The sequence below is a fragment of the Talpa occidentalis genome, unplaced genomic scaffold (genome assembly GCF_014898055.3).
Source record: "Talpa occidentalis isolate TD23 unplaced genomic scaffold, MPIMG_talOcc4v2.1 talOcc4.8, whole genome shotgun sequence".
NCBI classification, from domain to species: Eukaryota; Metazoa; Chordata; class Mammalia; order Eulipotyphla; family Talpidae; genus Talpa; species Talpa occidentalis.
Genome location: NW_023605194.1, coordinates 33834682 through 33860926, shown reverse-complemented (window position 1 = coordinate 33860926; position 26245 = coordinate 33834682). Strand labels below are relative to the sequence as shown.

The window sequence follows — 26245 nt, the reverse complement described above, 5'->3', positions numbered from 1 at the left end:
CTCAGAAGAGCCTAACTAAAGTTTGGTCAAAGAGGGAGTCTTTTGCCAATGTCATTCAGTGTTCTCTAGAGGAAATATATAATATATATATATATATATATATAGAGAGAGAGAGAGAGAGAGAGAATGTCTATGTATTTTATATATGAGTGACATATAGAATATACATGTATCCTATTTATGTGTGATATATAGGATATATATAGGAACCTCTTCTCTGCAACACCTCTCTTTACAATCTAGAGATAAAAATGAAGTAAAAGACTTTTGTTCCTTTACCTCTAATGGGCATCTGATATCCAGAGACCTACTGGGCTATAGACACCTGCTCTCTCAGGCTCTAACTGCTCAGCAATAATGGTTTGGGGGGCCTCCCTGGTGGCGCAGCAGTTGAGCGCTGGGTTGCGAAGGTGCCCGCAGCCTCTGCAGCGCCGGTTCGATCCCCAGCTGCTCCCCAGCCACCAGAGAAGGGTCCCACATGGCATGCAGACCTCTCCTGCCGCCTGCTGCTCCCCTCAGCAGTGTACTTCGGTCCTTCTGCCTGCTCTGCTCCCCGCTCTGGCTCTGGTGAATTCTCTCACCCTCCCGCGCTTCTGACTGTACCCAGTGCATGTATAAATAAATAAATAAATCTTTTAAAAATAAATAAATAAAAATGAAAATAATGGTTTGGGGCATTTCATTCAGTGTATCACCAAAGAGGGAAAAAAAAAACAGTCACCTGAACCTGAATGCAGAATCTCTGTTCTGGAGAAGCTGCAGTTTGGCAAAAATGCTAAGAATACCTCTACAGGCATTGTGATGTTATTAGAGATAAGAACAAGGAAGGATTGGGCCACAGAGCCAATAACAGGGATGATTGAAGTGGAAAGTCACATTGCCCATTGTCCATTGTGCTTTTATCTCCTGACTCTGAAGAATGAGCTTTTAGACTTGGCAAGGTGGGGAGAAACACAGAAAGAAAACATCCCATCTTCCACCTGAGCAGGAAATCATAAGAGAGCCTGCTGCTAAATTTTAATAACAGTAATCCAGGCAGGGAGACTAAAGGGCTCAGAATCTAGTGCACACTGCTGAATGCCCCTGCTGGATGCCCCTGCTGGATGCCCCTGCTGCTTCACTGACCACCTCAGGTCTCCTGGCACAGGCTTGGCCTCAGTTCCACATTTTATTTGCAGAGAATGTGGGTGGTCTTCAAAGAAGCAGGGTCATGAATAAACTTGCCCTCCCCTCTGTGATACATCTTCTTAGTATGGCTATCAAGCTGGGTGTTTGGTTTTAGAAGGACAGCTCCCTCCATTTTCTTACACATCCTGTTCTCCTGGGACTTAGACACCAGAGGCTGGGCTGGGAGAAAAAGCTGAGACGCCAGGTTTGGCCTCCTCCCTGACAACTAGCTTCCTGACTGGATTAGGCCCCACCTGCGAGAATTCCTCTCCTCCCATCTTCTCACCAGTGTATTTTGTAAACATACTTTGAGTGCCTGTTATAAAGCAGGCACTGCTCAAGGTGCTGGGGATTGGGCAGTGCCCACACTGTGCCCCATCCCAGAGTGCCTGTTCCTGAAAAGAGACCTCGGCTCCTGTCAGCTCAGGCGTCGCATGTGTTCAAATGGGCCTGCTTCCAAGTCACACTCAAGGTAGGCTTTTACCCTGCTTCATTGTATAATTTTAAATTTTTAGAAACATTTGTTAAAATCATCTCATGGTAGATAAAGTTTTTGTTAGGATAGGAAAAGTATAAAAAAGAATGATCACTTCTACAGCCATACTCAGAGAAACTGCCAACGCATTGGTGTATTCCTTTCAACTTCCTTTTCCCTCAACATGTATAAAATTGGAAACACACCACACATCCTTGTAATTGGCCACTATCTCCCCTTCTTTTGGAAGGACTTTGGGGAACAAAGGTTCTTGGCTGAGAATGAAGGCTTTGTTAGATGGGCCATTTCACAGCCTCTTTCAGGGTAACCAAGGGAGTCTCCTCTGAAGCTTAATGCAGTGCCTTTATTTTTCAGGCCAACCCCAAGAAGAGGCAGGAAATAAACCAAACACAGCCCAGCATTAGCAATGCAGCGTACTGACTCCCCGGAAAAAGGGAGGCGTGCTCCTAATTATGAGCCAGTCCAGGGAAGAACTTCCTCATTGTGGGTTTGGGCACTGACCTTGACAATTAGCACTGCTGTTTGTCCTCGGGACATGTGGGTGGTGATGATGCATTTAACAGCTTATAATTTGAGAAAGCACAAGAGCCTGAGGTCACACTGGTGGGGATGTCACAAAGGAAAGCTGACCTAATGGCAGCTCCACCTTGACCTCAGGCGTCTGTACTCTAAAGCCCTCCTGGTCCAGGATGCACAGGGGACAGGGTTATGGGGTGGGAGTTCCACATCTTCCTTGGAATGAAAGACTCAGACTTGGGGAAATGTACTAGGGCCATGTAGAGGGATGGGTGTGGGGAGTGAGATCCTGTTCCTCGGATGGGGACTGTGTTGCTCAAAAGGTAAGCAGAGGTTTAAAGACTGAGGTGTCACCACAGTAGGGCAGGGCCCCTCCATGAGTGGCTCGTCTTCCCTGTGTTGTCCTTTGGGGTCTGGAGAGATGTGCTCATTACCACCTTTTATGTGGCAAATCATATTCCTTCACTGTTCTAATCAATGTTTCTGAATAATATCAGAGCATCAGATCCAGACCAGAGTATACCCCTGGGAGAGTCTCTGTCTCCTGGGAAAAAAGTGGGGAATAACTTCATACCTGATATCATAGAGACCCTGTTTTTGTTGTTATAGTTTTCATGGAAGGAAAGAAAGAATAATAGGACTCCAGGAAAGAAAGACACAGAGCTATACAAGACAGGAAATGTAGTCAAACAACTCCCTAGCTCTACAAAGAACATTGTCAACGTAAACATAATACGGTGGCCTCTGATTATTGATTTAACCAAAAATAGAAATAGAGAGATACTGGGAGAATAAAAAGAGGGGAAGGTGATGTAAGAGAGTTAAATCATGACCTGTGGGAAGTAAAGCAAGAATGTCTAAAATAATAAGTTAAAAGTGGTTGTGTGGTTAGAGCTGAGCTGTTTTCAGAGGTGGCGCAAGAATCATCATCATCATCCTCTTAGTGCTTTTAAACATGTAGTGTATAATTTTTATAGCAAATTTCAGATCTATGAAATTATTTGGAAAATGGAATGTGCCTGCTTGTATGACTGTCAGTGGAGTGAGGGGTGCTTGGGAATACTGGGGATGGCAGGGGGGGCAGTGATAAGGGAGAGGAATCTCCTGCCGACCCCACCATCTCTGTGCTGTCTTGGAAATGAGCAAGCCAGGGTCCAGGGTGATATGGCAGAGACCAGTATTTCAGTATGCCATTGACAGGGAAGAGCTGCTGATGCTAAGGACCCACTTCAAGGACCCCTCCTGAGAGACATATGTTAGTATCGTCTCTCTCCTTCTGTTGGTGAGAGGAAGCTGGTCTTGAATGGATAAGGTGGAGTAGACATTCACATTTCACATAGCTCTGTATCTTGCTCTTTTCACTTACCATTGTCTTATGTGTATTTTCTTCTTGCCAAATATATATATATTTGGACATCTGATCTGAGGAATATTTGGTATTTGAGGTCTTTGAGACTATTTGAGGATATACCAACTTAGCAGCAAACTCAAAAACCCAGCACCATGCTGTTAAGTCCATCTTCTGGTCTAGAATCCCTACTCTGCCTCTTTCCAGCTGTATGAACTTGGGGACACACAGCTTTTTAGTTTCTGCCTCATCCTCATTTTAATGAGCTATCTCATTTTATAAGTTAGGGCTTCTTTTACTTAAAGTTCATGTTGAGAAATATCCGTGTACATTTTTAATAGAGAAAAATAGGTAATGCAGATGAAAAAAAGAAAGTTTGTTGAAATATTACTCCCCCAAGAAAACCATAATATATTTTCAAGTCTTTTTCCATCTGCCAATGTAGATACACACATACCTCTTTACAAAATGAATCTTGTGATACTGTTTTATGATTTTTTAAAAAGATTTATTTATTTATGCATACAAGAACTGGGGTACAGGCTAGAGATGCAAGTGTGGGCAAGGTGAGAGGATTCACCAGAGACAGAGGGGGGGGAGCAGAACCTGCAGATCTACTGAAATACACTGGTGAGGGAGGCAGCGGGCGAGACAGGAGAGGTCTGCTGTACCATGTGGGTAGCTCCCTGGCTGGGGATCAAACTTGTGCTCAGTGGCTGCGGTCAGCTTCATAGATTGCATCTTAACCCCTTGCGTCACCAGGGAGGCCCCCAAACAGCATCTATTATTCCAATTGTGTATGTGATGGGATAAAATGTGTGTACAGTTGAGTTAGGTACAAAGGAGCACAGGTTTTAAATAGCTACAATTCTCACGAGATCGCCTCTATTGTGTAAGGCAATGGCAAAATGTAAATCTGCCATTTAGGAGTTTAACTATGTCTCTAGAGATAAGTTGTTTACCAATACTCAATCTTTGACTTTGTTTTAAAGATTTATTTATTTTTACATACAATAATAGGGGTGTAGGCCAGAGGTGCAGGGGGTGAGAGGACTCACCAGAGACAAAGAGTGGGGAGCAGAACAGGCGCATCTACTGAGATACACTGCTGAGGGGAAGCAGCGGGCAAGACAGGAGAGGTCTGCTGTTACCTTGTGAGTCAGTGCTCTGGACTGGGATCTAACTCATGCTGCAGTGGCTGGCAATAGCTTGATATTGCTGAGACACACCGCTACACCACCAGGGTGGCCCATCAGTCTTTGACTTTTGAAATTGGTGTGTGGGTTGACCAGAGCACAGTTTGTGCTGGAGACCTGGGGTCAGGTTCCAGAATGGGCCTCCCACTATGCGTTCTGCTGCACCTGGCCATGGGGTCTAGCAGGTCTAGTCTCTGAGAGCCCAGGGCCCTGGACTCCTGCAAACTCTCTGAGCCTGGACACTTTCTTCATCAGCTCCTGGCCAGTCAGTCTTCACGGGTGCTCTTCAAACTTCCACATGTGGAGGAATCACCTGGACAGCTTGTCAAAACAGTTCCTGGGCACCACACCCAGAGATTCTGATTACAGGTCTGGAGTGGAGCTGAGAGTTTGCAATTCTAGGAAGCTCCCGGGGAAAGTAAGTTGAAAGGCTATACTTTGGGGAGCCCTAGTCCATATCTCCACCACAGTCTCTGTTTGGGGGTCACTGTGTTGTCTTATGGTTGACTCAGTGGTCGTCAGTTCAGCTGCCTACCCCACACATTACTGAAAACTTAAGAGAATTTCTGGATTTCTTGCATTACACAAGAGAAACATGTGGGTGTGCAGAGAATTACTTTCTCTAGTTCTCCCTCTGATGAACATTCTAGGCCACCTCCTGCCCACTAAAATGATATGGGAGCTCCCTTTGAGAGACATCCTTCTCACGTACCAAATGGGCAGGAAACACAAACCCGTTTTGCTTTAGGTTTTTAACATGAAAGAGCAATTTTTCTCTACTCCTGCCCCTCATGGTAACATTCACACACAAATGTGGACAGGACTAGGCACAAGAACACTGGTATCTGACATAGGTATCCCTCTCTTTCCTCTCTTCTGCTCCTAGAACCACAAAGGCTTTCTTTTATTTCCCCTCCTGTCTGGAAAGTGGTTTTCCGTTGTTAATGACTCTTCCTCCAGTGATGGTGAGTGGCTCCTTTCCCCAGGGCGATAATGGCAGGGTGGCTTCTGGGGAACATGATTTAGAAAATAAAATATAAACAGTTTACTGTTTTCAAAATAATGTCCCTGGCCCATGTAGTAATTGTGTTGTCTTTTGCTCTATTACATTTGCCAGGCATTTGTCTGTTTATACTTTTTTATTCGGCTAATTTCCTAATATTACTTTTTCTGTTTTCAGACCAATTATTATTGTCCCTTTGTAGTGTTCTTCACTTCTGGATTTCTTTCTTACTTTTTCTAATATCTTGAATGGAAAACTTAGTTTGTTTTCATCACCTTGAACTTTAAAAATGTATTTCACACTTTCATGTAATGTGTTAGTGAGGTTGTGTTATGCATGCTGTATTTATTGTCCCTGAACCCCACCCCCATTGGGTCACCCCTTCACCTCAGCACTACCCCTTGCACCTTTCTTCTTACAAAATAAAACATTTAAGGAAAAAGCTTATGTTTTTACAGTTTGGCTTGTTTCCCATTAATTATATAATTATATATAAACCTATAGCATTCTTATTTCCTTCAATTTCTCTAGACATTAAAATCCTGTCATAGTTTACCCCAGTTAACATGAATTTGGAAAAAATACAAATTTGGATCTATAGGAATTTGTGCTTCATTTCTCCCTTGCTCTCAATCCTCCTCAAATGGAACCAGCTGGAATTCTTGTCTTCATCAAGACAAGAATTAAGTGAAATTAAGAGAATATGGCCTCTAACTTCCTGAAATTTTCCTGAACCAGTCACACCAGCTTACTGGCTACCAACTTACTGAGAGGTCCTGGTATTGTTGCATCTGTCCTGGGTGTTTAAATCAAACCCCAAAATCATCCCCATGAGTATTTAAGTTGAGACAGCCATCTGCTAGCAGGTAGCACCACATGCAGCCAGGATCTGGATGGACTGGGGCAAGTGCCAGCTATAAAGACTTGTCTCTCATCTTTTCATCTCATTAACCTTACAATAACATGACCCTAAACATTTTATGAAATTGAATTTTTTGGACCCTTCTACGTGAATTATAGTGGGGTTTTACTGAGGAATGAATTATACTTGAATCTGCTCACCATTCCCCTACCCACCTCCCGCCCCCTCTTCTCTGATGCTCATCACCCATCTGCTCTCCTTCCTGCTTGCTCACATCGCACTGCAGTCCTGGCTCCTGGCTTTTCTGTATCTCACACCCTTGGCTCCTATTCCTGTCTTCCATTTCCTCCCTTGAGTCCTCTTGCTTCATCATTGATGCTGGCACTTTCATTTTCCATTGTGTTTCATTATTGTCATTATTATTTTCTAATTTTTATTTATTTCCCATTTTGAGAATTTTATGTGCATAATACAACATTGAAAAGCTATGCAAGGGAGTTCCGTGGAAATAGTCTTCTTTCACTCCCCTCTTTTAGTAACACAATCCCCCTTGGCAAAAGCCATCACTGTGGGCAGTTTCATGGACTGATAAATATTTGTGTCTGTATACAGATTTCTTTTTCCCCATACAAATTTTAGTGCCTTCTACATACCACTCTGCCCTTAGTTTTCCCCCTTTGGCCTCAGGACTTGGAGAGAGCTCTATCTCAGCACACAGAAAGCTGCTTGTTCTTGTTAATGCCTTTACATTTCTTGGGCTTTGACTTGTGGAAAAATGTCTTGGGACATTCTGGGCACCCCTCCTCCCAAACCTGCACTCTGCTCCACACACGGTGGTTTCCAGTCAGAGGTACCCTTTGCTCTGGGGGACTGGCACCATCCTGCTTTCAGAGGCTGGCAATCTCTCTGCAGCTCTCCCCAGCTTTGCTGCCAGCAGTGGAGAAGAATGAAGCAGTTCTAGCCACAGTACTTTTATTTCTCCCACAGAACAGCTGAACTGAGAAGGGAAATGGCTCTTTCTGGAAAGGAGTCTATGGACCTTCAACAATGACATGCTGATGCCTGGCAAGGAGCCCAGAGTCACAAAACCTCCCCAGCCATAGCGGGCAAATAGCATCTATACAGGGAGGGCAAGGCTCAGCAATATCAAATCAGCAATCCTTCCTGCTTTATCTGCGTGTTTCTTCTGCAAGATAAACAAAAGGTCACTTTCCACAAGGAATAGTCAGCATCCTTCTCAGGGCCCAGGGCTATAAAATAGCTTAATTTCCTTACCCCTTGATCATGCATGATATCATATTATCACTTAACAAAAAAATGTAGTCTCTCCTAACGTAACAAATATATTTAAATGCTCACTACTTGACAGGTTGTATTCTAGGCACCAAGCTGTAGAGGAATGCCTGGCTCCTGTTCTCCGTCTAGCATGTGTTTTATTTAATTTTTTTCTTTTCCTTCCTGTTGATATGCTTTAAATCCTGCCTCTTGGCAGCTGTATATTTCCACTGGAAATATAACTTAATGGGCAGGATAGAAAACTCTGCTCAGTTTTTCTGCTGGCTTCCAGTTCCTGTTCCTTCCCCTGAAGATATCCACGGATGAGGTCAGTCAGAGCATCCTGACTTTCCAGGCTGAGTGTCCTTGGTGTTCAGTATAAGGCAAAGGGAGGTACTGAAGGGAGAAGGAATCAGACACTGCATGAATTTGTCTGTGGCAGAAATTGTCCCTAATTCACATTTTCCCTTTCTTCAGTATTTGTAGATTTTAAATCTGGGCACAGAACTGTAGAAAAGAAAAAAACAAAACAAAACATGTTTACCATTTCTGCCCACAACTAGGTGTGACTATGAACTAAAGTTTGGCAGGGCAATATAAGAAGTGTCCTATGGTCACTTTTGGGGTGCCTCCTTACAAGACTGCTGGACATATCCATTGCCTTTCTTCATTCCTCTCTCCATCCTGCTGCCTAGAACACAGATGCTGACTTAGACCTTGAAGATGAGACCCTTACCCTAAGGTGGTAGAGGGAATTCAAGAGAACTTAATAGAACTCAGTCCCCATCCCAGCCTTGGGCTACATATCTGCTGACTCTTCCCTTAGGGAGAAATCAGTTTTGGTCTCATCATAACCTCTGTGAGGTTGAATTTTGTTCATTTTTTAAATCTTGATATTACTCTAAGTAATGCATCCACTCAATGATTTGAAGAAATAGATTTTACTGTTTATTTTTAAATACCTGCTGCTAGTAATGGCAACGATTAATTTATAGATGCTAATCTAATATTAACCATTCTCAGCCCCTGTCTTTCCAACCCACATAGTAAATCCTTCAGCTTGAAACCACTGCCCTAGTTAGTGGGTGAGTCAAGAGGTGGGGTTTGGAGTGTGCATGTGGAACAGGACAGAGGGGTACTAAGGAGGTTGAAATTGTTTTTCAGGAGGTTTCATCCCATCTGCCAGGTGGCCCTAGTGATCTCCACATAATCATGTCCTTATAGAACCACAACCCAACTTATGTCTAGCACATAGTGTCAGAAAAAAGCTGCTTATATATCCATCATGAACAGGCACAAATCCTTTCCTTAGCTCTATTGGAAGAACTGATCAGTGACCTGGGATGGGGACGCTCTCCATAATTGTTCCCATGAACCAAATTGGAAGAAGATTTGGCATAGGATCTCATTGGGAAGAAGTGAGGAAAGCAACCTGAATCACTATGCAGCCACCCCACTGGCTGGTGGTACATAGGTGTGTTTACCCAGCATACTGGTCCAGGGTGATTTGCATAGTTTTAGAGAGAAGCCTCACTGAATTTCTGTTGTCTGGTACTCTATACTGTCTAGCTCTAAATCAGATGGGTCACTTAAAAGTGCTCAACTGCTGCCAAGTGACTTGAGTGTCCACGTTGTTTTTAGAAGTTTCTTCTGGGCTCCAACTGCTATATCAGACTGAGATAGGTCCCAGCTCATACAGTAACTCCATTTGCTACATAGCCTGCATGCCAGTTTGGAATCCCTGCCCCTCTATTGAAAGTTCTCTCTACAATATCCTCAGTGATTCAAGATTTGGGATTATCCATTATCCCAGGATCACAGACAGACTTCAGGAAGTCTGCTGTGTTTGCAGGAACTGAGATGAGCTGAAGTCACCCAGAGAGAACTAATGAACCCTGATCAAGTCAAGAGAATTTTAACTCTTGTTTCCTTACCTGGAATCTGCTTCTTGGAAGGGAAGACAAGGAACTTTGCTCCAGAGGAGGCGGGTACATCAGGTCTTCCCCACTACCATAAGCTACACATGGAAAACTACAGCCCTCCTTTCCCTTCCCATATGCACAGATGCCTTCTTAGCAAGAGAAACAGGGAATTGAGGCAATGATTCAGACATTGGGCCTTTTAACCCAGAAATTAGCAAAGGATTTCTTAACAGTATTGTTTAAAGGATCAGCTATGTTTGAGTCTTAAACAGATTGACATTTTAGTAATTTTTTTCTTAAAAATCAGTAGGTTAGGACTCACAGAAGAAAACATAATGATTATATTCAAATAAAGGAATTTAAATTTCTCTGCTGATGTGGGCTGAGTTGAGCCATACCCACTTCTCCTTCCCAAATCCAAATGTTGAAACCCTAACCCCTTAGTACTTCAGAATGTGACAATTTGGAGATAATTACCTTCTCTGGAAGGTAATTCAATTCAAATGAGGTCATTAAGGTTGGCCCTAATCCAGTGAATGATGTCCTTATAAGAGAGGGAGGTCAGGAGATAGACTTGAACAGAGGGAAGAGCTTGTGAAGGAACAGGAAAGAGAACAGACATCTACAGTTTTGGTGAGAGTAGTCATAGAGGAAACTAAGCCTCTAACTTAGTTGATCTCTAACTTCTGGCCTCTGGAACTGTGAGGAAATACATTTCTGTTGTGTAAAACTCAGTCTTGTTAGTATAGTCCTAGCAAACGAATACATCTGCATATCTAAATAATGGTATGAATAAATTTACATCCCCATTAGGCCTGTAATTTGTTTACATAAATTGAAGCATGTTATAGAATATGCAGCTTCTCAGCACTGGCATTGTTTAAGGGCTTACATATATTAACTCATCTTATTCTCATAATGGCTTCATTTGATCCCCATTTACAGATATGAACACTGAGGGACAGAGAAAGTCATTTGCCCCAAACTTCATAAAATGTGAGTGGCAAGGGGAAGAGCCAGGGTCCCTGAGCCAGGCAGTGAGGGTCCAGAACCATGCTGGGCAACAGCACTTGGCTTTCACTTACACATGCTTCCTGGTAGCTTCTGCGTCAGCTCATATATACCATTTAAGAGTTTCATGGACCTCTGCATTTTATTCCAGAGTATAAAAGCTAACATCTCATTGGTGTCTTTGCTGCTTTAGCAAGCAGCCTCTGTCCATCCTTGGGAGCAGTGACTCATCCAGAAAGAATGAAGGCATTTCCTCTCACCCCAGCAGGACCCCAGTGGGCATTGTGTTTCTAAGGATTGGTGGACCTTCCTAAAATTAGAGAGTATATAATTTTGCATGGCTAAGTTAGAGCTCCGTTTTAAGAAGCTTTGTCTGAAAGACTTTCAAGTCTTATTAAGGCAGGAAAAAAAAGCAATATGAGGATTTGGAGGAATTGTTACAGGGCAACCCTAATGTGAAATGGGTTGGCCTGACTGTGGGTCCTCACCCGTGCACTTTAAAGGGAATTATAATGAGACTCAACTGCAGGCACACACAGAAAGATTAATGAAAGGCTTATTTACAAAGAGGGGAAATGAAGAAAGGACTAACTCAGGAAGAAAGAAAGAGATAAATTGGTGAATGTATGCTTCCAGTTCTGCTGAGCTAGAACCCCATTAGCATGCTGAAAGCCAGAGAAAAACCAAGCACCCCCAGGGTTCACATGTCTGGTTATATATCAAGCCTGGCTGCTTAACTCCACCCTCAATTCCCAGCAATCTTCCCTTTGGTGGTGATGACATTATAGGATTTGTAGTCCTTGGTGTTGTGGATCTCTGGTCTGGGGTAGGGAGTGTGGTCCGTAAAACCTATTTGTGGAGTTTGTTTAGGACATACTTTCCCCCTAACAGCACTAGTCAGATTTGGAGCTTCCACTGTGGAAGAGAGCTTCTGGCTCCCATGTTCAGTGGCTGACCCATCCTTGAGTGGTTTCTTCTGTGGTATGTGGACCAGGAAAGGTCAGGTCTAGTGGGTTGGGGGGCAGAGGATAATAGAGGATTCTGTGGGAATCCCCAGGAAGGGTAGTACACCCAAGGCAACTAACCAGGGTCAGCTGCAAAGTGAGGAAAGGAACCTGCAGGGATGGGCACTTCCCTTTTGTGGGCTCTAAGACCCTGTCTGCCCAGCCTCCAGGGAGAGCGAGTGACACCCGTCCCACGGTGAATCACTCTGCCAGTTCCTCTTAGTGTTTCAGGAATCAGAATAGCTTTTTCAAGAGACCTAATCAAATCGTTTCATCTTTTTCTCAGGTTTTTTGTTTGTTTGAGTCAATTTCTGGAGAATCTCTCAACTTTTCCATTCCTTCTATAAGTTTTCATTCTGCTCTATCTTTTTCATTCCAAAGCCTCTTCAATGTTTTCAGAGTGTTTCTTTTTTTATGCGCTCTATTCTTGTTTCATGGCTGCAATATTTTTTTCTTATAGCTCTGAACAGAGTCTTTATAGCTTTTTAGGATGGGAATATTTGGGGAAGGGGTCATTCTCTTCTGTATGTAGTTTCCGGTTCCTTTCTCTCTTTCCCATGTGAGAAGTTGTCCTCTAGTGTCTTGCTTTTCTGCTCATTGCCAAATGGGAAGGGGTAAATAGTAGATCCTATAAAACTGAATTGAATTCTGCACCTATATAAAAGAGAATATTTTTCTTTCTGAGTGTGTGTGAAACATTCATGAAAATTTACTAAATTCCAGACCACAAAGAAAAAAGTCCTAAGAAATTCCAAAGATTATAAATATAGAAATGACATTTATATATTTGACTTCTGATCAAATGCAATACAATTAGAAATTAATAACAGAATTTCTTAAAAATATAATGTAGGGCCTCCCAGGTGGCGCAGCGGTTGAGCGCTGGGTTGCGAAGCTGCCCGCGGCCTCTGCGACGCCGGTTCGATCCCCGGCTGCTCCCCGGCCACCGAAGGAGGGTCCCACATGGCGCGCAGACCTCTCCTGCCACCCGCTGCTCCCCTCAGCAGTGTACTTCGGTCCTTCTGCCTGCTCTGCTCCCTGCTCTGGCTCTGGTGAATTCTCTCGCCCTCCCGGCTTCTGACTGTACCCAGTGCATGTATAAACCAAACAAACAAACAAATAGATAAATAAGACATGCCTCTAGAAAATTAAAAAAAAAAAATGTATCTGGAACTTTTCTGAGTAATTTTTAAAATACTCTATTAAGTAACTCTTGGGTTAGAGGGAAAGTAAAAATTAAAATGGCAGAATTACGGGAAATCGTTACAATGAAAACATTATGTAGAATCTCTGTGCTATTACTAAAGTAGTCTTCACAAGAAAACATATCTTTAAGTGCCTGGTATATTAAAAATGAAAATATCAATATAAATGAGCTTAACATCCAAAATGGAAGGCTAGAGAAAAACAACAAAATAAACCAAAAGATAGAAAAAGGAAAGAATTAATAAAGATAAGATTATAAATAATGATATGGAAAATAGGATAGTAAAACAAGTTAATCCAAAAGTTGTTTACTCAAAAAAATTAACAAAATACACAAACCATTGCCAAGCTTACATTTTAAAAAGGATGAAAACATAAATGACTAAAAATAGAAATGATAAAGGAGAAACAGCAAAAACAGAGAAAACAGTTTTAAGTAGGTACTTTCAATAAGTCTATGTGTACAAATGTAAAAATTTAGAAGAAACGTTTTCAAGCAAACATAAATTACCAAAATTGATCCTAATAGAGACAGAAAGTCTAAACAAACAATTACTGTAGATGAAGTGGAAAGGCTAACAAATACACAAAGAATCATTAAGCCAAATGCTTTCACCAAGGAATTCTACATGATCTTTAAAGATCAAATAATTCCACTGTTACTTAAACTATTTCAAAGTACCCTATTTTAGGAAGCACATATAATGTCAATCTCCTAATCTGATAAAGAATGCTAAAGTGCATTTGACAGGATTCAAAATCTATTTGTGCTTTATTTAAGAGAAAACACTCAGGAAGCTAGAAATTGATACATATGTTCTTAAGATGATAATATCTGTAAAATGCTGATAATATATTCAACTATAATATACAATCAGTGTGTGTATATATATTCCATTAATCAGTATGTGTGTATAGACATATATATACTCTATAGCTCAAAAGTCAGCATCTTACTAGTTTTTCTGCAAAAATAATATATAAAACATGATGTTACTATGTTCTCTACTATATAATAAAGTTTGAGCCATAAGTCAGGGATTATAGAAGATATGATTACAACTTTGGAAAACCCCCAAAGAATCATTTGGAAACTATGTACAAACAACATAAGTTAGTAAAGTACAGTTTTTAAATCAAATCAACATGTAGAATTCAAAGTACTTTATACATGCAAAAGAAAACCCCAGAAGATATTATGGAAAACATAAATATAACAGGCATTGTCCAAAGTAGAAGAACTATAAAATAATTTTGGGATCACAAAATAAAATTTGACAAAATGAAAAAACATATCAAGTTACTAGGTAGAAAGATTTAATCTCATAAAGAGGTTAGTTCTGCCTAAATTAATTTATAAATCCAAAGCAATTCCAAAAAAATATTGTGTTTTTTTTTTCTAGAAGCAGCTTAGTTGATCATAGAATGTATTTGGAAGAAATGAGGAGCAAAAATAGCCAGGAAAGCCCTGAAAAAAAGAGACTTTAATAGAGGGGTTGGAGTTAACCTTACTAGATATTAGAATACATTATACAGTTTCTATATTTAAACCATTTTGGTTCTGGCCTATTAATATACAGAAAGATCATTGGAACAGAATTTAGAAATCCAGAAATAGACTCAATTGCTTTCAAAAAGGTAATATATGACAAAGATAGCAACTCAAAGCATTGGGGAGATGATGGAGTTTAAATATTCTCTTTTAACTGTGGTATAATTATATTAAAAATGCACACCTTTTATTTGTATTGTCCAATGAGTTTTGAGAGATTTATAGCCCAATGAAACCACTGTGTCTGTTAGAATATATAACATTACCAGAATCCCAGAAATTTTTCTCCTGTCACTTTCCATTCAACATCACTCCACACCCCACCCAAACATAACTACTCGATTATTGTTCTGATTTCTCTCTCTGTGGGTTTTTCCTGCTCACATAAATGAAATTATACAGTATGCCCTTTTTGGCATGTACCATTAATTCATTTCTTTTTAATGCTGAACTTATATTCCCTTTATGAATATTCCACAACTTATTTCTCTATTCACCTGTTAATGAATATGTATATTTCCAGTTCTTGGTCCTTATGAACACTTTTGTTTAAGTCTTTTGGTGGACAAGTTTTTATTTCTCTGGAGTAAATATGTAAAAGAGAAGTTGCCAGATCCTAGATGGGGGTGGGGTGGGAGTATGTTTAATGTTATTCGAAAGTGTAAGAATGAGCTTCAAAATGGTTCTACCATCTGTCTGAGATTTCCAGTGACTCTAGTTGCTTTCCCAACATTTGTTGTTGTCAACCTTCTAAACATTTTAGCCATTTAAGTGATAGATATTGGATTTTAATTTGCATTTCCCTGGTGAATAAAAACAATAAATACGTTTTCATGTGCTCATTCATTTGCACTTTCACCCTTTATTAGTAGAGTCTAATCAAAACTGCTGTCCATTTAAAATGGATTATTTGTCTTTCTGTTACTGATTTGAATGATTTCTCTAAAAACTAATCCACGTTATTTTTAAGATTCATAATTTTATTGTGACTATTGTTTCCCATTCTATGGCTCGCCTATTCAGTTTTCATTTATGTCAGTCTTGAAGAACAGAGATTTAATTTTGTTCAAGTCTGATTTACCACTTTATTCTTGTATGATTAGTATTTTCTGGGTTCTGCCTAATAAATATTTGCCCATTTCTAGAAAGTGACCATCAGCACCTGTGTTTTCTTCTACAACAAGCTTTGGCATTTTATCTTTTATGTTTAATATTTGTATAGAGGTCCGTTTTGATTTTTTGATCCATATAGTTACTCAGTTGTTCCAGGGCTATTTGTTGAAAAGAATGAACTTTTTAATGAGTAGTGTTGTGATAACTGAATGTAAGAAAAGAAAGAAAATTGAGTTCATTCTTTATACCAAACAATAGAATATAGTCCAATGAAACACATTTCAGAATTCTGACTTCCAGAATGTTAAGATTATAAATTTGAATGGTGCTGGGAAAACTGGGTCGCTACATGCAAAAGAATGAAGCTTGACCACTACCTCACACCATACACAAAAATCAACTCAAAATGGATTAAAGAACTAGACATAAGACCTGAAACCATAAAATACATAGAAGGAAATATAGGCGAAACACTACGGGATTTGCACATCAAAGACATCTTTACAGACACATCACCCAAAGCAGTGATAGTGAAGGCAAAGATAAACAGCTGGGACTACATCAAATTAAAGAGCTTCTGCACAGCAAAAGAGACAATAACAAAAACAAAGAGAAACCCCACCAACTGGGAGAACATTTTTGCACCCAACACTAATGATAAAGGACTGATCACAAAAATCTGCAAAGAGCTGATGAGACTCAGCAACAACAAAGAAAATAATCCAGTCAAAAAATGGGCAGAAGAGCTAAAAAGAAACTTCTCTGAAGAGGAAATGCAAATGGCCAACAGACATATGAAAAAATGTTCAACATCACTTGTAATCAGGGAAATGCAAATCAAAACTACCATGAGATACCATCTCACACCAGTGAGAATGGCACATATTAAAAAAACTAGCAACAACAAATGTTGGCGAGGGTGTGGAGAAAAAGGAACTCTTGTGCACTGTTGGTGGGAGTGCAAACTGGTCCAACCACTATGGAGAGCTGTGTGGAGATTTCTGGACCTACTAAACATAGAGCTTCCATATGATCCAGCAATTCCACTCCTAGGTATTTACCCAAAGGACACAGAAACATCAATTCCAAAGAGCACCTGCACTCCTATGTTTATAGCAGCACTGTTTACAATAGCTAAGCTTTGGAAACAACCCAAATGCCCAAAAATAGATGACTGGATCAAGAAGATGTGGTACATATATACCATGGAATATTACTCAGCATTCAAAAAAGATAAACACATGCAATTTGCAGCAACGTGGATGGCACTGGAAGGGATCATGATCAGCGAAATAAGCCAAAAAGAAAAAGAAAAATACCGGATGGTCTCACTCATAGCAGGAATCTAGAAAACTTAAATAAGGGACCAGGAAAATGAATATAAGAAAGTGAAAATCAAAATCAACAAAAAACTATGAGCCAGAGACACTTTTTGGGGGGTGGGGGGCGGGAGGGGAAGGATTGGGGTCAAAATGGGGCGTTTGCAATTGTATGGGGGAATATAAAAATAAAATTTAATATTTAAAAAAAAATAAATAAATAAAAATAAAAATAAAAATGTGGATAAACACTAAAAAAAAAAAAAAAAAAAAAAAAAAAGATTATAAATTTGACATTTTCTCCCAATATTACTGAGCTATAACTGATATAAAATGTTGCACAAATTTAAGGTACAAAAAGTAATATTTTGATATACGTATATATAAAATGAGTAGGTTAGTTAACAAATCCTTCTCTTTACATAATCCCCCTGTTGTCATTATTGCTGCTCTGGTGAGAACATTATAGTTCTACTCTCATAGCAACTTTCAACACAACATAATTGTTGACTATAGTTACCATAACTATAGCTATCATACATTAGATCCCTAGAACTTATTCTCACATAATTTTAAGTTTCAAGTTTTTGACCAACATTCCCTCCCCCCCATTTCCTCCACCCCTCAGCCCTGACAACAACCATCCTGTTTTCAGTCTCTGTAGCTTCATCCGTTTTCAAATTCCATATATAAGTGAGATGATGAAGTATTTGCTTTCTCTTTGTGACTTATTTCACTTAGTATAATACCTTGTAGGTTCAGCTACACTGTTGCAAACAGCAGGATTTCCTTCTTTTTAATGGCTCAACAAAATAATACCTGTGTCTGTCTTTCTGTCTATCTATCTATCTATCTATCTATCTATCTATCTATCTATCTATCTATCTGACAGTCATCTGTCTATCTCATATATTCCTTAACATTTAATCCATCAATGGACACTTAGACTGTTTCCTAGTCTTGGCTATTGTTAATAATGCTGCAATTAATATTGGGGTCTAGATATCTCTTCAAGATAGTGATATCACTACTTTTAGATATATACCCAGTATTAGGATTATTGGATCATATCACTGTTCTTTTTTTAATTTCTTAAGGACCCTCTGTACTGGTTTCCATAGTGGCTGCACCAATTTACATTTCTACCAAATGCACCCAGGTTCCCTTTTCTCTATATCCTTACCAGTAATTATTATTTCTTGTCTTTTTGACAATAGCCATTCAAACAAATATAAGGTAATGTCATTGTGGCTTCAATTTGCATTTCCCTGATGACTAATAATGTTATTATCTTTGTAAAAGATAATAAATCTTTATCATTTACCACTAAATACAGAAAGTCCACAGAAACATTACTCCCAACTAATAAAATATGTTAAGGATGGCTATGTATTTAAGAAAGTACACTGAAATGCTGTGATTGTGTCAAATATGTGAGAACTGAGAAAAAAACTTTTCCTTGTTTTTGACTACGATGGCTACAATGTAGATACTTGTTTAAGCTAACAAAAATATATATTAAATATGTATACATATGCTCACTGCTTCTTTTCTAGCGGTATCCCCAAATAGATGTCTGTTCCTCCAGATATTTGGAGCTATCATATTGATATTCTTGTAAGGCAAGTCCATACTTTGATTCTGCAAAACCATTCCACTTGCTGTCTCTGTGTTGTGACATCACCTAGTCCAGCCAAAAACAAACAAACAAGTAAACAAACAAAACCACACACACAAGGAGGGTTTGTTAAGCAATGAACATTCCCAGGTAGCCTTTAATACCATCTGCCTCTGACTCGTCCCCTATTGCCTACTCCTCTATCTATCACCGGCCTGGGGTGGGTCATGCACTGGCTTTCTCAGCTATTATCTCCCTAGTCTAACCTATGGAAAAAATTTGCCACTGATATGATATTTATCTATATGATAGTTTGGTGACACTTAACCTTTGTCTTTTAGCAGACCCTCAAGGGTTCCTGGAAGAAAATTGTAGAAGTTCTCTGCTATCTGATTGGATAATCATCCAACTGCAGCCTAGATTGTTAAAGAGGTACTTTAGTGCCTCTTTAGATGGTTAAGGTGAGCTCCTTGGGGGATTGTTGGCCCCTGGAAACATACTAGAAATTTTTGGGTACCATTCCAGGTCTGCTAATCTGAGACTTGGAATGGTGCCCTGTAGTCAGTGTTTTACTAAGATTATTCAGGTGATTCGGCTACATTTGTAAATTTGTGAACCACTCACTGCCCATCTTTGTATTATCTTTCCTTTTTTTTTTTTTAAGATTTATTTATTTATGCATACAAGAATTGGGGCACAGGCCAGAGGTGGGGGGGTGGAGGTGAGAGGATTCACCAGAGACAGAGTGGGGAACAGAACAGTCAGAGTGACTGAAATACACTGCTGAGGGGAACCGCGGGGGAGTCAGGAGAGGTCGGCTGCACCATGTGGGTCACATCCAAGGCTGGGGATCGAATTCGTGCTGCAGTGGCTGTGTATAGCTTCACAGTGCTGTGTCTTAACCCCTTGTGCCACCAGGGAGGCCCCTGATCTTTCATTTTTAACCTTAGTCATATGCAGACTTCAGATGCTCAGAAGTCTGAATATGTATGTGTATGTGTGTGTATGTATCTCCCTAGAAATTTACATATATATTTAAAATCTTTTCTATATAATTTGACATAGTTTATAGAATTAATGTGGTCTGATAGTAAACAAGGGCATAAGGAAATTGGGATAAAGACAAAATCGCAATAAGGAAAATTAGATGAAGCTGAGGCATTCATACACAGCAAGGGAAGGATTGGTGTAGAGGAAAAAGGGGAGCATGACTGCATACTTTAGAGCTGCCAAAGGAAAGAGAAAACATGATCACCATAAGTGTTTAGGGAATCATAAGATAACAACCCAGCAGGTTGGAGAAGCATAACTTTTCCTGGTTTTGGGAACTGAAAGAAGTTCTTTTCCCACATTTTATATGGAGGTTGGTAAGTATGTAGCATCTCCCCCAATTCCCAAGGACAAGCTGTAAGAAGTGATTTCTTGTACCATCTCTCTATTTAGCTGATGGCACAAACCCCAAAGCACTTGTTAGTAACTGTTATCTCTGGAGAGAGATTTTTTTCTTTAAAGATTTATTTATTTATTCATACAGGAACTGGGGTGCAGGCCAGAGGTGCGGGGACTGGAGGTGAGAGGATTCACCAGAGACAGAGTGGGGAGCAGAACAGGCAGATTGACTGAAATACACTGCTGAAGGGAGCAGTGGGCGAGTCAGGAGAGGTCTGCTGCCCCATGTGGGTAAACTCCCTGGCCAGGGATTGAACTCGTGCTACAATGGCTGTGGACAGCTTCATAGTGCTGTGCTTAACCCCTTGCACCACCAGGGAGGCCCTGGAGAGATGTTTTTGAGGGGAGTGTTTAAGAGCTTAGTCTGGAATTTCCTTTATAATGTTCTGACTTAATCAAAGATACATTGTGGAGTGTTTGCATCTTTCTCAACATTTTGAACTTGAGTCTTTTCATCTAGGAACTTCAATCTTTATTTGTGGGGTCGGTATTAAAAATGACACTTTATTTTCCAAGTATAAAAATATATTAGTAAGTGAAATGAGGTTTTAAAAATCAGGTCCCTCATCTCATTCTGGTAACTCCCATCTCCTTTCCCCTTGGAGTATCATTGATCTGGAGACATGGAAGAGGTTAATACCTTTTCAAGAAATCTCCCTTAAATAAATACTGTTTATTGCAGTTGACCTGCTGATGAGAGTGGCCTACAAGGATTTCAGTGAGCGGCTAGTGCATGACCAGACAAGCACAGTTCAGGAATTTAAACAGTCAGCCAGATCAGGTAGACTTCCAGCGTGAGGGCACTCAAAACAGGTTGAGACAGAGGAAGACAAGAGAGCATGAGATGGCCTGTGGATGATAGCAGTCCTCCTCTTAGGAGAGGAGGACCTGGTTCTGGGCAAAAACAACCCAGACTGATGGCACAGAAGAGATGCTCCGTATCTCAGCACCTGGGGGTGCCCTTTCTCTCTCCCTCATCTTCAGTAAGTTCACCTGTTTCGATGGGGTAGGCAGCGTGTGTGGTTCAGGCATGCCCAAGGCACTGGAGGGCAGGGGACAGGGATGGACTTGCAAACAGAAAATGATGGAAGCTTCCACAGCACGAGAGGTGCGAGGGGAGCCCATGTCAGTCCTAAACTTCCTACCACTCTTAACTTTTCAGCGTCGGGACGTGCAATTGACAGGTCTGACCATCACCAAGCAGCAGGGCGATGTCAGGCCAGGGGACTGACTAAAAGTGGGGTCAGCTGCCTCGCTGGCGTCACGGGCTGGGCGGAGCAAAGACGTGAGTCAGGGGGCAGAATGACAAGGTCAGTGCAGGGGGGGTGGGTCCCAAAGCGAGGGCGGGGCTTGGGGGGGGGACTGACGAGAGGGCGGGGGCGTGGCCAGAGGTGGGCTGAGGCCGGAGTCAAGCGGCGGGGGCGGGGGCGGGGCCTTCCCCTTGGGGCTTGCGCCTGCGCAGGTCGCCCAGGAGGTGGGGCTGCGCGCGCGCCGTGCGCGGGCCCTGGCGGGCGGAGTACGGGCGGGCGCCGCCGAGGGAGGGGGCGCGGTGGCTGTGGAGTCCGGCGCTCCCTCAGGCCGCGGACGCGATGCTGGCTGCTGCGGCTCGGGTGGCGGGGCCGGCGGAGATGTGACGCGCCGTCTCGTGCCTCACCTGCCGTCCTTGGGCCCGTAGGTCGCAGGGCTCCCCGCAGCCGGGCCGCGACGGAGGTGGCAGCGCGACCTCCGCACGGTGAGCGCCGCGGTCGGGGGCGCCGGGGGCTGGGCGCGGGGCGGGGCGCGCCGGGACCGCGCGCGCGGGGGGCGCGGTCGGGACCCAGGCCCTGGCTCCCGGGGTGAGGCTCCGGCGTCCTGCGACCTCCAGCCCGCGGGGGCCACCCGCTCGGGCTCCCCGGGAATCGCCTGAGGCGGGGCGGGGGTGGAGCAGGGGGGCCGGACGCCTCGCGCCCCGCGAGCTGTGACAGACGCGCGGGGGTCCCGGGGTCGCCGGGACTGCGCTGCGCTCTGGAGAAATCCGGGCAAGGCTGAGACACCCCGTGATTTCAGAGCCAGGATGCTTGTGAGGTTCATAGGGGAAGTACAGGGGTGCCCCGAATGACTTGGGTTTTTTTTTTTTTTTTTTAATCCTGGGCCAAAACAAAGACACACCCTTAAACATATCCTGTGATAAAAGTTTGGTGAACCACACCTTTGCCAGATGCTGCTTCAGATGCTGCTGCTTTCACCTTTTTAGACGTCTGCTATTTTTATACATAGATATTTATACGCCTGCTTTTTTGTCAAAGTAAAAGGACGGAGGACTCCTTTGAGGTGATGGATGGTGGCTAAGCTTGAATTTGAATTTCAATATTTGCAAATTCATCTTTGTAGGTTACCCAGCCAATTAGGCTTGCTGTTCCAAGAGCAGGCCTTAGCAGCATGGAAATTACTGATACACTGACTCTTCGTGGTCCCAGATTGGAATGTGTCTATTTCTCCCTTTGGTGAGATGCGTTGAGCTTTTAGGCTTTCCAAAATAGACATTTGAAAAAACGTTGCTGTTCTTCTTTCCCCTTCCTCGAGCATTAAATACTAATGGAACCTATTACTTTTGCCATTTTTTGGTAAAGGTTCGTTTTATTGTAGACCAGTTTAAAGAGAGTTTTGGGATGGCAGCTTTTTTTAACCAAAAGAAATTTCAGCTACTCCTGCAAAAGATAGGCAAAAACTTCTTATCTATAACCAGTATATGATAACTATTTAAACATTCCTGAATGTTTTGCCAGAAGTCATGTCTTCTCAGCATTACTACTGTTTGTCTCCCTCATTACCACTCTTTATATAACTATTTTCTTTTTTGTGTGTGTTCTCACCAACATTGATTTCAAGTAATCTTTAGGTCAAAAACACACTTTCTTGAATCCTTTAGCAGTAATTCAAACTAGTTTACTTCAGTGTTGTTTTAATATGCACTAGTGAGAAGCATCTAGAAGCCATCCTGAGGGCAGGAAGTTTCCATGAAAAACCAACTAACCATTTTATTCTACCTTTCTACATCTAGACATGTATATTTTGTTTGTTGGCCTTGACTCATTCCTTTGACTGACTGTGCAGTGGAAGGAGACTTTGATTCCATGATTAAAAGTCCATCAGTGACTCTCCATGATCTGTATTTGATAAAAATCAGAGTCCTTTCACAATTTCTGGCTCTTGTCTACCTTTCTGATTTCATCTTCTACCACTATGCCTGCCCTCTCTATACAAAGACTATTTAGAGTTCTTTGAAGGCGTATCTTCCTTTGTGGTTTTATACTGTTCCTTGTTGAGAATTCTTCTCTCCCTCGTAAACAACTTGCCCTTCAAGACTTAGTAAAATATCACCTCTGAATCTTGTCCAGACATTTTATCCTCCTTGTCTCAACTTATCCAGTAGTTCTTCATACCTTCTGTAGTTAGTATTTATCAATTGTTAATGATATGTTTGTCTCCACCATTGTTTTGGTTTTCTTAAGTGAAAGGACCTCTAACATATACTGTTCTGTGACCCAGGTGCTCAAAAACTATTTTTTTTTAAAGATTTATTTATTTTTATACAAGAACCGGGGTACAGGCCAGATGCACGGGAGGGTGAGAGGATTCACCAGAGACAGAATGTGGAACAGAACAGGCAGATTGACGAAATATACTGCTGAGGGGAGCAGCGGGTGAGACAGGAGAGGTCTACTCACCATGTGGGTTGCTCTGAGGCTGGCGGGGATTGAACCAGCGCTGCAGAGGCTGCAGACAGCTTCATAGCGCTGCACTCAACCCCCTGCGCCACCAGGGAGGCCCTCTACTTATTGAATGAATTTGGAACAATGTTCTCAATTTTGAATATAGCTTATAGAAAGGCAAAATGTGTTAGCTACCTCTTTCAGTAGCAGAAAATTTATAAAAGATGAATGCACAAGCTACTTTCAGATTTCTAAGAATAAAGTCAAAATTGTTACTGCTTAGGACTGAAACCCCAGTGATGACAAGAGGGAGGGAAAAAGCAACAGTGCATTTTGTGATGCAAGAATAAAAAGGGCATGGCCACTAAAGGTTTGTTCCTTCTTTGGCCTTACTGCTTTATTTTGAGGCAGAGTACTTTGCTCAAGGTCACAGGACACACCTGTGATTCTGTTCAGGTCTTTTGACTATTTATACATTTTACCTTTGTCCCCAGTTCCCAAATTCTGAGTTTTAATAATTGTTTTACAAACTGAGTAGAGGTTTTGAGAGGTTTGGGAATGTATAGTAAAGGAGTTCTATTAAATTAAGAGAATATTAAACTTCAGAGAATTAAAAGATGATTTGGTTCAGCTTTAAAATTTTTACCTATTAAACAACTGAAACTTGAAAGGGCAGATAACTTGCAGGAGGTCACTTGATTTCACCTTTAACCCACATTCTCTGGTCTCCTCCTTATATTTTTTCATTTCTCCGTATGTTTTGGGGGAATAGGAGGATGTTGCAGATTTTCTGAGGGAGGGTAAATTGGTTTGCACTTTCTCCCTGCTTGAATGCTTACCTGCTTCTCCTAGGGTTTTAGAGCCCTTGAATAGCTGAGAAATACGATATTTCATTTGGGGATTTGGGAGAAACCTAACCTTCACCATCCTGTTCATAGGATAGTTTTAACCTAAGTGCTTAAGCCCTCTCTCCAGATGCCCCATCACAAGTGGCTTCTGCTCACCATATGGAGAGCCCACATACAGTTATGTTTTGATGGTAAAATGAGGTTTAAATATAATTAGCTCACATCTGGCTAATAGCATGGATAAAATGACATGTATGACTAGTCCGTACATGAGAAGAGCCTATCTAATTATGCCTCTATGTTAGATTTTTTTTTTGAGAGCCTGATTGATGATTATGGTTTTATGCCTCTGAAAAGTCAGTTTTGAAATGTGTACTTACTGTGATGGGCATGATCAATTTCAGTAGAATTGTTATTTAACAAACAACTTAGTGGCTAGAGAAGAAAAAAATTTAATTTTTTTGTTTCTCACCATGTATACATGATACTACATTATAATCAAAGCTTAAATACAGTGTTGAGTATTTACTTTCATATTTTAAGGTTTTGTCTTTGCTATAGTTTTTATTCATTTAAATTATACAGTATTACTGTGTTACTTTAAATAATCATACATCCAAATTTATTCCCATTTTGCGAGGTGTTACAGGGTCAAGAGTATGAAAGTTTTTGTCACTTCTGAAAAATATTGACAGGTTATTTCTGAAAAGTAGTATTGATTTACACTGCCTCCAGCAGTTTGGTTGACCAGTTTTATCTTTTGCAGGCTTTTGTTCTTAAAGAATGGGTATAAAGGAGCCTGCTGTCTAATATCTCTATCCATAGTAGAAAAGCAACTGCTATGTTTTTCTAGTTTTCTTTTCTCCTTTGTATGAATTGTCCATAAATTTACTGGAATCTTTTTACCAGTAGCACATCGTATCAAAATGCTCTCTTGAAATGTTTCTGGTCTGTTTTATTTTAATTTTTTCTTTGCAACTGCAAATCAACTCCAGTTTTTAAAATTATTAAAGTCACTGACTTAAAAAATTGTGATTTAATCTTTTGATTGTGAGGTCTGAGAATGAATGTCATTTACTATTAAGAAGCTTTTCTTAATCTTCTAGACTTTATTTTGTTACATGTATGTATCTTTAGCAAATTACTTAGTTGAGCATTGAATTTAATTTACATGGATTTTATTCCTAGATACATTATTATAAATATGTAAGTGAATTTCCATTGGCAAGGTGCTGCTTTTGCTTTTCTTCCTGATTAAATAGGAAACAAACAAAACTAACCTAGCTTTTGTTTTTGAATAAATGAATAGTTGTTTTTTTAAATAAACTATAGTAGATTTAGACAAACTACAAAAATTTTCCAGAAAACAGTATTTTTGGTTAATTGACGCTTCTCTTGGTTCAGGATTAACCAGAGGTCACTTCTGATTTAGCTCTTACTGTTAATCTTTCTAAAATTAAGTAAAACCGGGCCTCCCCAGTGGCGCAGCGGTTGAGCGCTGGATTGCGAAGCTGCCCGCAGCCTCTGCAGCTCCAGTTCGATCCCCGGCCACCGGGCAAGGGTCCCACATGGCGTGCAGACCTCCCCTGCCGCCCGCTGCTCCCCTCAGCAGTGTATTTCATCAGTCTGCCTGCTCTGCTCTCCCTGC

The 26245-nt window shown here is 41.1% G+C and overlaps 1 protein-coding gene across 9 annotated transcripts in view; it reads left to right on the top strand.

Moving 5' to 3' along the window:
• Positions 1 to 2308: 2308 nt before the first annotated feature.
• Positions 2309 to 26245, top strand: part of CCSER2 (coiled-coil serine rich protein 2) — a 123143-nt gene continuing 99206 nt past the window's right edge. For 2 of the 9 annotated variants that reach the window (XM_054690597.1, XM_054690598.1), the window contains exons 1-2: positions 2310 to 2502; positions 4979 to 5141. In XM_054690597.1, coding sequence (XP_054546572.1) covers positions 2480 to 2502; positions 4979 to 5141 — 186 coding nt within the window. In that variant the 5' untranslated portion in view covers positions 2310 to 2479. Of the gene's footprint in view, positions 2503 to 4978; positions 5142 to 5609; positions 5689 to 18949; positions 19070 to 21695; positions 21790 to 26245 lie in introns of those variants that run through there. The other 7 variants (XR_008550089.1, XM_054690594.1, XM_037497424.1 and 4 more) reach the window with 7 other exon arrangements.